The 14492-nt window shown below is 50.8% G+C and overlaps 1 protein-coding gene and 1 long non-coding RNA gene across 2 annotated transcripts in view; one reads left to right on the forward strand and one right to left on the reverse strand.

The window, feature by feature from the left end:
* Positions 1-1170: 1170 nt before the first annotated feature.
* On the reverse strand, positions 1171-3877 carry irf2bp2a (interferon regulatory factor 2 binding protein 2a). The gene is made up of 2 exons (XM_030379129.1): positions 2629-3877; positions 1171-2328 (listed from the first exon to the last, which is right to left on the reverse strand). The coding sequence occupies exons 1-2, from the start codon at positions 3470-3472 to the stop codon at positions 1610-1612; spliced, it is 1563 nt and encodes a 520-aa protein (XP_030234989.1). The 5' UTR covers positions 3473-3877; the 3' UTR covers positions 1171-1609.
* A 256-nt stretch (positions 3878-4133) lies between these two features.
* The window catches only part of LOC115559933 (uncharacterized), a 22976-nt gene continuing 12617 nt past the window's right edge, over positions 4134-14492 (forward strand). Inside the window, exon 1 of the long non-coding RNA XR_003979647.1 lies at positions 4134-4406. This is a non-coding gene — a long non-coding RNA (uncharacterized LOC115559933). The remainder of the gene's footprint in view (positions 4407-14492) is intronic.

Raw genomic sequence — 14492 nt, forward strand, 5'->3', positions numbered from 1 at the left:
TGATGTGAACGGCAACTCGCTGGACATCAGTTGGCAAAGAGTGTACATTTCTCAAAGACTGAAACAAATAGGTAACAATGTGTGCATCATGCAACCGTATACTAAGACGTCCCTTATCCCTTAGAATTACCTTGTTTCTGAATTGCAGAATGTCTTTTATAAGCCCCCCAGCATGAGGTTCTTTGTCTAGGGAGGACGATGCATGCAGCACTGCAGTGACTAACACGTTGTCGTGCCACACACATACACCCACACAACATTTGTGTTTATAGTAAGGTTGCAAGACGGGATGCGTGACGCTTGCAACTTGAGGTGAATAATAGTGCACGCACGCTGGCGTGCCGTGCCAGCCCTGCATGAAGACACCGGTGGCGAATGTGCAAGCTTTTGTTGACGTTGTGCAAAGGAAAGGCGGAAATATTCTCGCAGCGATCACGTGACTCGCTGCAAGAATGTCGTCACGTCTGCACAACAACACGCTTCCGATTGTTTATATTTGTTTATAAAATGTCTACGCGGCCAAAGTTCAAAGGTTGGTGCGTTTTCTTTAGTTAGTCAAGTATTAATCATCTGGTGGAGGGGCTCGTACTGGGAAAAACATGTCGAAAGAGCTCGTATTTTATAAGACCGCATACCACCCGAAGCCCCAAGCGATACACGTCACACACCATAGACTCGTTTTAAAATGTAAAATAGTGCAACTGCTAATATGTCCACAGTTCAATTCATTAAGCTTAAGTGTGTAAATGCGCCGTTTGTGGGATGCAGGATAGTATCCTGTCGACGACCACGCACTTCCCCTGCTACTGACTCAACAGATTCCCTCTGAGTGAACATGACTCTGCACCTTATTCTGTATGCTGCAATCAGATACAGTAGCGGGGGGGGGGGGGGGGGGGGGTCTACAATCCTAGGGGAGATATTCATCAGTGTGTATTTACGACATTCGTTTTAAAAATATCCATAGGAAGGCTGAGTGCTGAGCTTTGAAGCTGGCTGTGTGGCTGTGCAGCCCTGCCTCCACTGGGCTGTTCTGTGTGGTCATAACATGGCTGTCTCTCACACAGCAGAATCACCTAGTAGTAGTAGTAGCAGCTCATACTTGGGCCAAAAAGGGGAAGGGAGGGTTATGGTCGGTATCATTTAAATGAAGCAAGCTCAGACAATGAGTTCATACAAGATCAGAAATTGTATTTGGCAATTTTTAAACAAGTGCATACAAGTACAACTAAAAGCATTTCAGTTTTGCCAAGTGCTCGTAGAGTAGCATTAGTCACATTCTACGTTAAACAGGAACTGCCACCAGACCTAAAAGTACATCAAGAATTGTGTTAAACATCAACGAATAGGAACGTAGTCCATTATAATGAGTACATACCTTTATCTTCAAAAATATAGAAACACAATGTATTCAAAAATCAAAAATTATACAACCATGTTTACGAAGTATACTCTTCCCTTGGGTCCAATATGTACAAGTCCGTTAGTTTGTTTGTTTTGAATGGTATGTATGTGATATTTATATATTTATACTCATATTTCTGATTCCCCCACCCCTCCCTCCCTCCCCCCTACCCCCCCTCCCACCCAAAAAGTGTTCGCAACAAAATCAAGGGTCCCTCTCCTTTTTTACTTTGACGTCTCCCGCGAGGATGGTGGCAATCTCCCCCTGCATGAAGGCCCAGGGTACGTTCGAGCCCACCAGGGGACACTTCTCCCCGCTGGGGCAGTACACCTCGCCCGTGGCCCCCTGTTGCTTGATGCTCTCCCGGGAGCACGGGAAGCAGAACTTGTGCGAGGGCACGGACGGGCACTGGACAAAGTGTGTGTCCTCCAGACGTTCGTGGCACAGGGTGCAGCACAGGGGTATACTCCCCGGCACAGACGAGTCCGGAATGCTCTGGGGGTGCACCTGGTCCATGCCCGGCACGTGGGGCGTCCCGCCGCCGGAGCCCTCCCGCTGGTTGAGCCTCCGCTGGCTCATGGAGGAGGGCGACAGGGGGCTGCTGCTGTTCCGGCGGGTGGTCGAGTGCACCTGGTTCACGTCCTTGGGGGAGCTGTTGCCGCCCGCGTTGTCGGCTGCCAGGATGAGCGCTGCCATGGGAGACTGGCCGTTCTGGGCCGCCTCGGGTGGGGTGGTGCGGGGGTGGGGCGATATGGTGGAGGGGGGAGAGGTGAAGCTGGGTGGGGGCACCGGGGGCATCTTGTGGCCGTCTGAGGGAGGCGGTAACCACTGCTGCGCCTCGCCGTTGAGCTTGGCCGCGGTCCCCTCGCCCTCTGGCTCGGGGGAGGCTTTTCTCTTCATGCTGCGGGGGTGTTTTCCTCTGTCTGGTGGTGGGAAGGGGTTAAACAGAAGACCGGAGTTGAGGCACAGCGGCAGACAAGAGTGAATAATTCATCCGGCTGAACCACAAGCTGCATAGTACAAACGCCACATATAGGGTTGTGTTTTTTGGGGGGTTAATTCTTTGGCGCACACTCAACACATTAGTCAGCCATACTATCTCAATACCGTGTTTGGCTTTCGACGGGGACAACACCAACACATGTGACCCATCTTACGGTCGGTTAAGCAGGAAAACAGACGGTATCGGTATGGTCATGCGGGACCACCGTAGCGGTGCTTACCTGATTTTGACGCCGTGGCGCTCGCCTCGTAGCCCATCACCCTTTGTTGCATGGCCGCATGGTCCTTCTTGAAGCGGCTGTCGAACGTGTGCAGAGCCATCAGGTCCCTCACCGTTTTGCCCTTGCCAATCCAGTCCTGCTCGGCCCTGTTTTTGTGGCTCTCGGAGATCTCCGGCGTGAGGCTGTCCGCCTGTCTGTGCTTATCCTTCACCTCCCGTTCGTGCTCAGTGCTCGACACCGAGGCGGGTCTCTTGCTGCCCAGGTCGTTCGGGCTGCCGGACGACAACGCCGACGGGAGCCCCATCTGTCCGGGTCTACCGTTGATAGCGTGCACCCCTGGGGGCATGTTCCCCCCGTTGCCCAAAGACACTAGGTTCGGGGGCACCGTGCTATTCCTGCGAGGATTTGGGCTCTGGCGGTTCAGTTCTGGCGGGTCATCTGGTTTAGGAAATCCGTTCGGGGCAGGGAGGCCGTTCACTTGCCTCCCAGACTGATACTCGGGACCCAGCCTGGGCGGCCGGTCGGAGGAGAGGGGGTAGCGATCCAGGGGCTGGGGGGGCGGCCGCGAGCCGGGGTCTCCAGCCGAATGGTTGATAGCCTGAATCTCTTTCCCAGAGAGCTGGGACTTCCCCGGCCCGGGAGATCTGCCCTCCTGAAATCCGTGAGCCCTCTTTAGCTGTCGGGCGGTCTCAATCACAAACTCGATCCGGTCCGCGCCCTCGTAGTTGACACATCCCCTGCACACGGGCTCGGTAAAATCCCAGATCATGGCCCACGGCATGCGCGGCAGGTCACATAAATAACACGACTGCCTCCGAGAAGCAGCGACCGCCGCGGACGACATTGCTTACCGCCACCCAAAAAAAAACACCCGAAAAAATTGTGTTCCCAGGGTTCACGCTCGAGTCTGTTCCAAATGGGGGGGTCCTCCGCTGAAAAAGTGAAAACCGGGACGTGATCCGGGATTTGGGGGGTCGAAAATCCGTCCTCTCCCGACAGCAACACACCGATGGAGTCAGAGGGAGAACTTCATGACAGTGTGCACTTTACTACGGCGCGCCTCTGTCTCTCTCTCTCTCTCTGCTGCTGCTGCTGCCCACAACTCCGCTGCTGGCTCAATGTGTGGGGCAGTGACGTCACCGGCCAGCATTCAACCCGCGGTGGCTCCTCTCTCGTCTCTAGCCTGCTCTAGCTTCGCGTCTATTGACTTGATTCTTCGACAGCCCCCTTTAGCGCAAACCCTCTCTCTCGTCAGTCACATCCCCCTTTTTTATTTTATCAGTGAGAACCACTGGGCCAAAAACTACACCCAGTCACCGTGGCGTTGCATTCAACGTGTGTGTGTGTGTGTGTGTGTGTGTGTGTGTGTGTGTGTGTGTGTGTGTGTGTGTGTGTGTGTGTGTGTGTGTGTGTGTGTGTGTGTGTGTGTGTGTGTGTGTGTGTGTGTTGGGGGGAGGGAGGTGTGTGTGTTGGGGGGGAGGGAGGTGTGTGGGGAGGGAGGGAGGGGAACTATTGCATTCAATAAGTGAACTGAACAAGGAGCTGGTTTTGGAGAATACGACAAAATGGCTGTGGTTGCACTGTACCAATCGGGGCGTTTAAAAAACGAAACTATCTGAAGGGTTTGCAGAGGGAAAACATCATCACACAACCGGTCCTGGTGGCTTGCCGGTTATAAACCGCTGAACGGTCGGTTCTCCGGGAGAGGCTGAAGCGATCAGCGCCTTTTTTTTCTCAATGCACAACAACGCCTCTACTAGCGGTGTGCAGTGAATGAGGTGGGTCGCACATGCATTTCTCTACCCCCTGGAAACGTTTAGCAGCCTCGAGCACGTGCTGGCTGATTGTGTTATTGAACCGAGTGTGCTACTATGTTCGAGATGAGCACGATTCTGGTGCGAATTGAAGCCCATTCAGTGTCTGTGTGGATGTGTGTTTGGACAGCGTAGTGCAAGCGTTCTTTTGGTCGTTATAACAAAGAAAGCGAAAGACATCCGCATTACCCAACCCTAAGACATGCAGACTCACAGGGAGGGGGGTTTCCAGCGTGCTGTAAACCTTGAATGGGTTCGGCGTTACGATATGAATATAATGCGACTGCTTTTTTTATTGGCAGGCAGTCGCCGGTAGCATGAAGGAAAGCCAACAAAACCGCACACACTTTTAATATACAGGCGATCCCACACATGGACGACACGCAAATGCGATTTATTTAATCTCGTCTGCAGCGTGTGTATGTAGGGCTGTCCTCCACGAAATAAGGACACAGCCCTACTATAAGGTTTTATTTGCTTTGTGAAACGGACAAATCGAATATTACTATGACTGAAAGACCAGATTAAAAACAAATGATGGAAAGTACACTACACGATGAGAAACACAACGCACACACGCACGCACACACACACGCACGCACACACACACGCACGCACACAAAAAGTATCCACGTGAAGTGGCTATTAGCATTCTGCCTCCTCTGGGTGCATTCCAACTCATTGCAGCTTCGCCCCGGGCTCTGGGTGAGGCAATGCGTCTGAAACCTGCAGACACAAAGCAGGATATGTTTGTGCAAGCCCCGATGACGTTGGAAAGAGGAAGCAAGATGTTTAGTCACGTAGCCACAGCGCGCCTCACCCATCTATAATGAACACATGGAGCCATGAACACATCACGGGGTGGAAGGCTGATCTTTGGATCGCACCCAGACCCCACCTCCTACTGAGGAATTTATACTGCGAGAAAGTTCAACCAGTAATCTGTGTTTTCTTTCACCGCCGGTTTCTCTGCCAATCTATGCTCCCTATCAAATCGTGCTGCCTAGTGATTCTGCGCACGCGCATGACGACAAAATATAATATATTATTTTTTTATCAGTCTATTTATTGTTGAGTAGAGGTGTGTTTAATTCCTGAGGCGACCTGTTTATTTGTAGCAAGGCTTCTAAAATGTCATTAGACCATATAGTAGGCTATTACATTGGGACATCTATGTTCATTAGAATAGTGTGGTTGAGCTGTCTGATGCTATGGTTAATTTGATTAAATACGGACGGAAATAAATGTAGTACTCTTAAATTCCCAGAAAAGCACATGACTTCTGCGCTACTTTGACCCCTTGTGATTCAATTCGCTCTCTGATTCTTTGCGGCTGTGCTTTCCATCCACATTAATGCAGATTATGGTTATGCATAGTCAGTGTAACCGAGATTCGATTAAAATCGAATCCTCGTGATTTAAAAATACATCATAAAAAAGACAACGTTGTTAGTCTAATTGTGAATAACAATAATAACCCAGACTTTATTGCGATTTGGAAAAATGTTGTGTAACCATTATGTGACATGCCGTGACAAATACGCAACTCAAGGGCGCCCACTTAAACCTAATGGCGAAGACATATAGCGTGATTTGTAAATGAAGAGTGGAAGTAGTTAACAAGCGAGGGAGATGAAGGCATTGGGAATACTCATGACAACATTAACAAGTAAACTGGCGTTGGGTTTAGCTCGCATTCTGAGCCTGTTAAGTTGCATAGGTCATCTTTTATTTATGCTGGGGAGAACCATTAATCATTCTCTGTGAAGCTGGTCTGCCCCAACCGGCGGAGAGCGCTCCATGCAATTGTGCATTGCATGTTTGGGTTGTTTTTTCCACTGCCACCACCACGGGCGCCACTGCTGACGTTGGCAAGCGAACGAACCGCAGATATATTCCAGGGCTGCAGAATGCATAATGCAGCCCTAGAATATAACTGCGGTGCGTTTCACACGTTAACCATTTTGTGAAGTTTATTTCACATCGCCGTATACATGCGTATGATGCAAGTGGCGAGATTGAAACACCAGGCCGGCAATTGTCCACAGCCACACACGCTACACGTTGCTCGTAACCATGGTGACCCCAGAGCACCCCCCCCCCTTGCACCACACACACACACACACACACACACACACACACACACACACACACACACACACACGCACACACACACGCGCGCGGATCCTGTTTACAGCGTTGCTATTTTTAACCACCGATTCTACGGCGATCGGATTAGAGGAGCGCAGACAGAACGGAGGGTCTGACCGTCCGTGCGTCGGAGGAGGCGGAGGAAACCGAACCCGTTTGTTTTTCTGCCCCTTTAAATGAAAATCACCCCTCGTCGTTCACCCCGTGTGTGTTTGCATCACGCATCCTCGGTTGAATTTGTATATTGAAAATGGAAAACGGTGTCACGTGTCACCGTGTTTCCGTATTTTCGTTCCCTCTTAAAATGATAAATGAATAAACAGTGTCTGTAAGCCTTGCAGTGGCTGGTCTGTCGTGATATATGTTTAAAATGGTGGAATTGTAATAAAATGGAGGGTCCAGGCTGAGCAGAGAGCGGGGGGGGGGGGGGGGGGGGGGGGGGCGCTGGAATCCGGGGGCTGCAGGCTGCAGAGGTGATGTCATTGGACCAGAGCAAGAGGCGAGTGAAAAACAAGTCTCTCTATTCTGATCCTCTTTGCAGTCCCGGCAGGGGAGGGAGGGTCTGGCGGGCGGCCAAGGCAAGGGCTGCTGGGAAATGGCAAAGGATGCCAAGCAGGCCCCGCCGCCAACATTAGAAGCTCACATCTTTGTTCTCAGAAACCCACTGTGCTGCCAAAGGCCTCATTTCGGCTCCACGGCATGATTACACTGGATGTAGGCCAACTACTGAGAGCTCGCTCACTCCCTCCCTCCCTCCCTCTCTCCTGCACTCTCTCGCTCTTCCTTTATATTCCCTCCCTTGGCTCTCTCTCTCTCTCTCTCTCTCTCTCTCTCTCTCTCTCTCTCTCTCTCTCTCTCTCTCTCTCTCTCTCTCTCTCTCTCTCTCTCTCTCTCTCTCTCTCTCTCTCTCTCTCTCTCTCTCTCTCTCTCTCTCTCTCTCTTTCCCCTCCCTTGCTCTCTTTCCATCAGGCTTCAAAAGCCTTTCTGCCAAACATGCAGCAGTTGCCATGGCGGCAGAGAGTGGAACATAAAAAAAAAAAAGTGAGTAATGAGTCAGGCTGAAACCCAGATGTGCCACATGTGCAACGATTTCGAGACAGGGAAGATAGTAACATACCCCTTTACCGGAGATAAAGGCGCAGGGTAATGACAATGGATAGACCGCGTTGGTGGGGGTTTTGGAGGGGAGTGAGTCTGTGGTGAAGAATGTAAGCTAAAAGGAGAACATTGTTTTGACATTCATTTCTGTACATAGGCTGGTGTCAGTTGCTCCAGCGCAGATTCATTGCAGATGACAACCAGGAATAGAAATCCGCTGAACTTTGCTTCTGTAGCGGCTGCTCCGACGCTAAGCCTGTGTGTTGTGTGTGTGTGTGTGTGTGTGTGTGTGTGTGTGTGTGTGTGTCTGTGTATGGTTGCGTGCATGTGTTTGTGTGTGTGTGTGTGTGTGTGTGTGTGCACAGTGAACCAGTGACACAGTATCCTGTGCCTTGGAAAACCCCCGCATGCTGGGCTCTCTGGCAGAAAGTCTGAGCGCTAAACCACAGCCCCCCCCCCCCCCCCCCGACTGCTGTTCTAAACATACGCACGTACACAGACCACAGGGGCCCGCGGCCTAGCATGCTCTGGTATTAAGGCCTTCATCGTATAGGAAGGAGTGGTTAAGTGTGTATGTGTGTGTGTGTGTGTGTCGGTGTCTGTGTAAACAAACCTCAAAAGAGTACGGCCTCTTCTGTTACTTTTAGACTGCATATGTAATCACTTTTCCTGGGGGACCTGCTTGAATGAATTACTGAGGCCCTAACTGCTGTGTAGGGGTCATCACGAAAAACATAACCAATCATTGATGGTTGCTGCAGTGTGTGCAGTGCCGTTCCATTCTGACCTTTTCGCTTTTACTCTTTCATGACGCGGTGATTTCTCGGGCGGAAAAACGAGATATTCTTGTCTTTCCGCCAGTGTTTCACTCTCCTTCTCTCTTGTTGTCCTGTCACTCCCCCACCCACCCTCTCTCTCTCTCTGTCTGTCTCTTATGCTCACAAAACACAGAATGTCGTCAGTCCTCATCATGGCCTGTGTTGGTTTCTGTATGACTGCTCCCTCTCCCTCCACCCGAAGACCATCAGCAGTCAGTCAACCCCATCAAATAGTGCCCGCACAGCAGTTGTGGATGCTATAAGTAACCTTGGGTTGTGTGTGTACGTGCGCCTGCGTGTGAATGTATGTGTGTGTGTGTGTTCGCCTGCATGTTTGTGTGTGGGTGTGTGTGGAAAATAGAACGAGGTACAACAGGAGACGGTAAATATGTGCTCCATGAGAAGGCAAACCCTTTGAGCGAGTGTTGTGCGTTGGAGTCGACTTTACGTATTTCCACCATTATGTAACCCATTCCCCTGAGCCAAAACAGAGCTCTCTGAAAGTCGGCCTATTTCCTTTCACACACACACGTCTATTTTGAGACGTGCTGCTTAAAATGGGCCACTAATACTGCCTTCGCGGGGAGATAGTACTGAAATGTATGCCTAAGGGCCATTGAGTCCTACAGGTTTTACATCTCTGAGTTATTTTAGTATTTGTGTTATTTAGGCAAGACATTTGCATCAGCCGATCGATATGCATAGACCAAAGTGTCAGTTTCATAAGCCTCAAGGATTAAGTGCTGTATTTAAATTGGATTTGCTTAAAAATATAGACTCATAGAATTTGAATCCATATACAATACGCACGCATGCGTCTATCAAAATATCCATTTTTTTAAAGCTATATGTAAGAGGTGTTGTTAAACACATGCAAAGGATATGGACCCAACTTGTAGGTTTTTCACCAATGCTTTGTTTAAATATATGGTTTCACTCTGTTCTCTGTAAACAATGAGGTCATTCCTCCACCACCGCAAATCACTGATAGGGAATTCACTGCAAAGCTGCACTTTCCGCTAGTAGTCATACTTAGCCATGTGGTTAAGTAGCTCCCTCTCACTCACTCTCTCTCTTTCTCTCTCTCTCTCTCTCGCTCTGTCTCTCCGTCTCCTTGTCTGTCTGTCAGTCTCTGATCTTCGGGTGTGTATGAAAGCCATCTCATTGCACACACACACACCGCAAACAACCCGTGACCAAACATCCCCCTCCTACTCCCCCTTTGTGTAAAAGTCCAGGTTGTCAACGTGGTGTGGCATTCATTACCTGGCTGCAGGCCTGGCTGGCTCCATAACAGCCCGGGAGCGTTCCACGTCACAGTCCGCCCCCCCTCTGCACCCCCAAACCTAGGCAGAGAAGGCCTGAAGGCTGGCAGACCGCTGGGCCTGGAGTCCAGCATATAGGCCCTACAAACCACATCACAGTCTGGAGCGTCTGGAGCCCGCGCCTCTATAAAGTTCCACTGCCCCGTCAGAAAAGGTTATTATACTGAGTTAATAAAAGCTGGAGTTTGAACGTGAAGGGCGTAGGTATTTGAATTCAGCCAGGTGGGTGATATATTAACTGGAGACTTTGTTAAATCATAAACAGGAGGATACAATTGATTGCTCTGGGTGTTTGGGACTGTTTGGCACACCGATTTAAACCTAAGCTACTACACCCAGCCAGGTATCTGACTAATCGGTGTTGGAGTACACTCGACTCTGCAACGATCAGATTAGGCAAATTTTGGGGCAGTCTTCTAAAGAAACCGAATAAATAAAAAAAGGCCAAATGGCCGGTTTACGATAGAAAAACCAATGAAACTGTGGTAATTGTACAGCTTATATTTCGCGGCTAAAGTTTACAAACCCGCGTGACGTCCCACTCAGGGACAAAGAGGCCGTTTGTGTGGAAGGCTCTGTGCAGGCACCTCCACTATTAATCTTAATTACTGCTTATCAGGGAACAATTCACTGAGTCATCCACTACTCACTACTATGTACATTCAACCTTGGGAAACCAACTAGTTTGGCAGCACTGAAAGGAATGACATGGGTGTTTTCATACACACACACAAACACACACATCACACAGACGGTGACAAACACACACCCATGAGTCATGAGTTATTCTTGGCAGCAGGCCTCAGGTCTGTTTGCGTCAATAAGTAAAACAAAACTTGCAAATAGCAATAAGGTCCCTACCCCTATAGGCAAATGGAGCTGGCATGAATGAGGAGGCCTGGGGTTTAGCAACACTGCAGTCACAACCAAGAGATGCAAAGCGTTTCACAGCACTGTGGGAGAGTTCAGTGCCCTGGGGGGGGGGGGGGGGGGGGAGGGGGCGGAGGATAGGCCTGGGGTGATATGACACTGCATGTTTGTGTGGTGTAAAGTGCAGAGACTACAAGCATACCTCTGACTCTGACACACTGTCTTTTTTACGACGTGTTTGCACAAATTTGCCTGGGCTCCTTATCGCTCTGTAAATATAGCATTCTCTGTTTGTGTTGACGATAGGAGCGGGGCGGTTGCGTGGACCGGACCCACCGGTCGGCTGAGAGTGCGCAGGAGGGGGGGGGGGGGCACTGGTCGGTTAACAGCGGCGTTTAACATTTCAAAGGGGTTAAGCCCGCCAACGTTCCAGCCTACCGGTAAGTGGTGTGATGGAGCCAGGTTGGGTCTGACACGCAGATGTGAAACTTGACCTTGTTCTATGCAAATCATTAAAAGCTCCCTCAACAAAGGAGAAAGGGGGGGGGGGGGGGTGAAGTTCACCTCCACAGCCTTGCCAAACAATGGGAGGGCGCAGTCAAAGCCAGACAGCCTTCGAGAGGAAATGGTTTCACACTGACTGACAAGTGCGGCTACACCCAGGGTTGTTCCTGAAGGACACCTGCTTTGTGCACACACACACACACACACACACACACACACACACACACACACACACACACACACACACACACACACACACACACACACACGTCGACTTCCATTCCCTCTCCAAAGGAAGCACAGGACAATATATGTGTGACAAACACAAGAGGTAGGAAGCCTTGCATTTATTCATATTTCGCTCAGCTTGAAGAGGCCCCAGTTTCGATGACCTCATTTCCTTCCCCCCCCCCCCCCCCCCCCCCGTTTCAGCTTGCCTTCTACCAAAAGCTCATGTGACACTTTTCCAAGCTGGTTTTGTTTCCCACTCTTTTGTTCTCATTCTCTCTCTGTCCCTCTATCTCCCTCCCTCTCCCTCCCTCCCGCACGACTAAATCCCTCTGAGCCAAAGTGTTGCGTTGCCTAACAACAAGGTGAACAGAGTTCATGTCCCATGTAAGTGCAGGGAGCGTTTGGGCGCTCACATGATCCTTGATTGGGTTAACCATTTACAGGAGGGGCGGGGGGTCCGCCACACAGGTCTGTGTTTGTTGTTTAAGCGGGCGTTAGTCGGGCCAAACAGTCACTGTGGTCTGACCCGCCTCCTACCCGCACACAGAAACAAAAGGTCACACAACACACAACCGGGTCCCGCTGCAAGCTGTCAATACACACACGCACACACTTGCTATGCAACGTATGACGCACACACACATCTATACGCACGCACACATGTATATACAAACATACAGACACACACACTCGCTCGCTATGCAACACACACACGCACACACACACACACACGTATACACACAGACACACACACACACACATGTTTAACCACACGAGCACGCACACACACACACACGCACGCACACACACACACACACACACACACACAGAGGCAGAGGTCTCCAAACAAGCGATCCCTGCGCAACAAGGATAACGCTCAGATTACGAAACCTGCCCGGTCACAAAATGAACGGCTCACAGGAATGCTGTTGTGACACATCTGTTGTGTTGACACAAGAGTTAAACATTGAACTGCGCCCTTATTCACACACACACACACACACACACACACACACACACACACACACACACACACACACACACACACACACACACACACACACACACACACACACTGAGCCTGCCAAGCAGGCGGGAGTTTTTGTTGCTCGGAGCGGCAGTCACAAGTTTCTGTTTGTCATTCTCCTTATCTAGTTGTAGCCTAACCACCTCCCAACAGTCACTGGGTTTACCGCCCAGCAATCCGCCTTTTACTGCGGCCAGCTGCAACACGGTGTCAAAGTTCCCCAATACACACACACACAATCACAAACTCACACTCACATGCATGTATACACACACACATACAATCGCACACTCACACATACATGTATACACACACACACACACACACGCACGCATGTATACACACAAACACACACAAACACACACACGTACACACACGCACACACAGGTATACACACACACTCATGCACACATATACACACACACACATGTATACACACACACACGTCCACAAACAATCCGACTCTATCGCCAACAGTCCAGAACAGTGCAGAGGTCACGTTGCATGGCGGCATTATTCTTTTCTTTGGCCCGGCGTTGGGCCAAGGTCAGTGGGTGCATGTGTGTGTGTGTGTCGTGCGAGTGTGTGGGGCTGTCATGTGGCGCAGCTCGCTGACACGGTTCTGATGGAGTGGGGTTCAGAGGGAGTTCAGCGCCGGAGAACCGGAGTCTAGTCCTCTCTTCTCAGAGTGGAGCCGATCCTCATGCTGGCTCGGGCTGAACGCGGCGCAGCCGAGCTAATGCTATTAGCGTTCCCACACAAACGCTGCCAGAGATTTTCCATGTTATATTTTTCTTTCCCCTTTCTTTCCCCTCTCCCCTCCACCCCCGCCCCTTCTCCTCTTCCTCTTCCTTTATTGGCACATCGTCACGCATCACAGACTTTATTACAGGAAACGTCTCTTCTTAATTCCGTGCAGGACAGTTATCTCCCCCCGCGCTTATAACGCGTTACGTCAAACGCTTTGCAGAAAAAAAGAAAAAGAAAAAGCTCCCCCTGCTTAACAATTCCGGGAAAGCCGATCCACCTGGAAATCTCATGACTTCCTGAATCTAATTCCAGGCCACGCTATCAGACTGTCTGACTAGCGGCTTTCACTGACTATGGGGCGGGGTTTACCAGAGCAAACGGGCGGAACATAGCGGCGTGTTTACCAGAGCCCATGCGATCGGGGCATTGGAGCTCATGTAATGCCTGCAGTGAACTCAAATGCCCCAGAACTCCCTCCCCCCCCCCCCCCCCCCCCCCCCCCCTTCCTGATTATGTTCTCACTCACTCATCTCCACCGGAGAGATGAAACACTGCCGAGCAGGGGGGGGAGGGAGGGAGAGAGAGAGGGAGGGAGGGAGGGAGGGAGAGAGGGAGGGAGAGAAGGGAGGGGTGGGTGGTAGGCAGAAGCCCCCCCCCCCCCCCCCTCCCCCCTGCACTAGTCGGCCATGTTCTATTCTTACCGCCTTTTCAAATCCCCCCTGTCTAAGCCCTTCACTTGATTTAGAGAGTGTAATAACATGTCATTCTCTTTCTCTCTCTGGGTGATTGCTGAGTGGCCGCTTTCGCAACGCGCCGTCGACGCGTCTCGCGCCCGCCGATTCTCTCAGAGCGACGCACAAGGCAACGAGGAAAACGGTTAAAATAAATATCGCACAAAAGGCATGACACCGCCAAAGGAGCGATCGAGAAGAGATCCCTCCCTCCCTCCGCTCCCCTCCCTCGCTCGCATGTCCCAGCGTAGCGGTGATGACCTCACGCCGACTCCCCCTGGCCCCGGCCTGCCTCGTGGTGGTGCTTTGTTATCTGCTTCCAAAAACACAGCAACCTGCAAACAGGCACATTCCACGCCGGCCTTCAAACGGTTAAAAGACAACGACACAACAACCGAAAACAAACCCCAACACAGGGCGTGACCGTTCGCCCACCCCTGTGGGAACCCAGAAGTGAAAACAAATAGCCCTGGAATAATTAGTTCAATACTGCGGCCGTCGGAGGGACAATAAAGGGGAGCGGGTCAAGGAGGTGCACGCGGAAC

This window comes from Gadus morhua, chromosome 15 (genome assembly GCF_902167405.1).
Source record: "Gadus morhua chromosome 15, gadMor3.0, whole genome shotgun sequence".
Lineage (NCBI taxonomy): Eukaryota > Metazoa > Chordata > Actinopteri > Gadiformes > Gadidae > Gadus > Gadus morhua.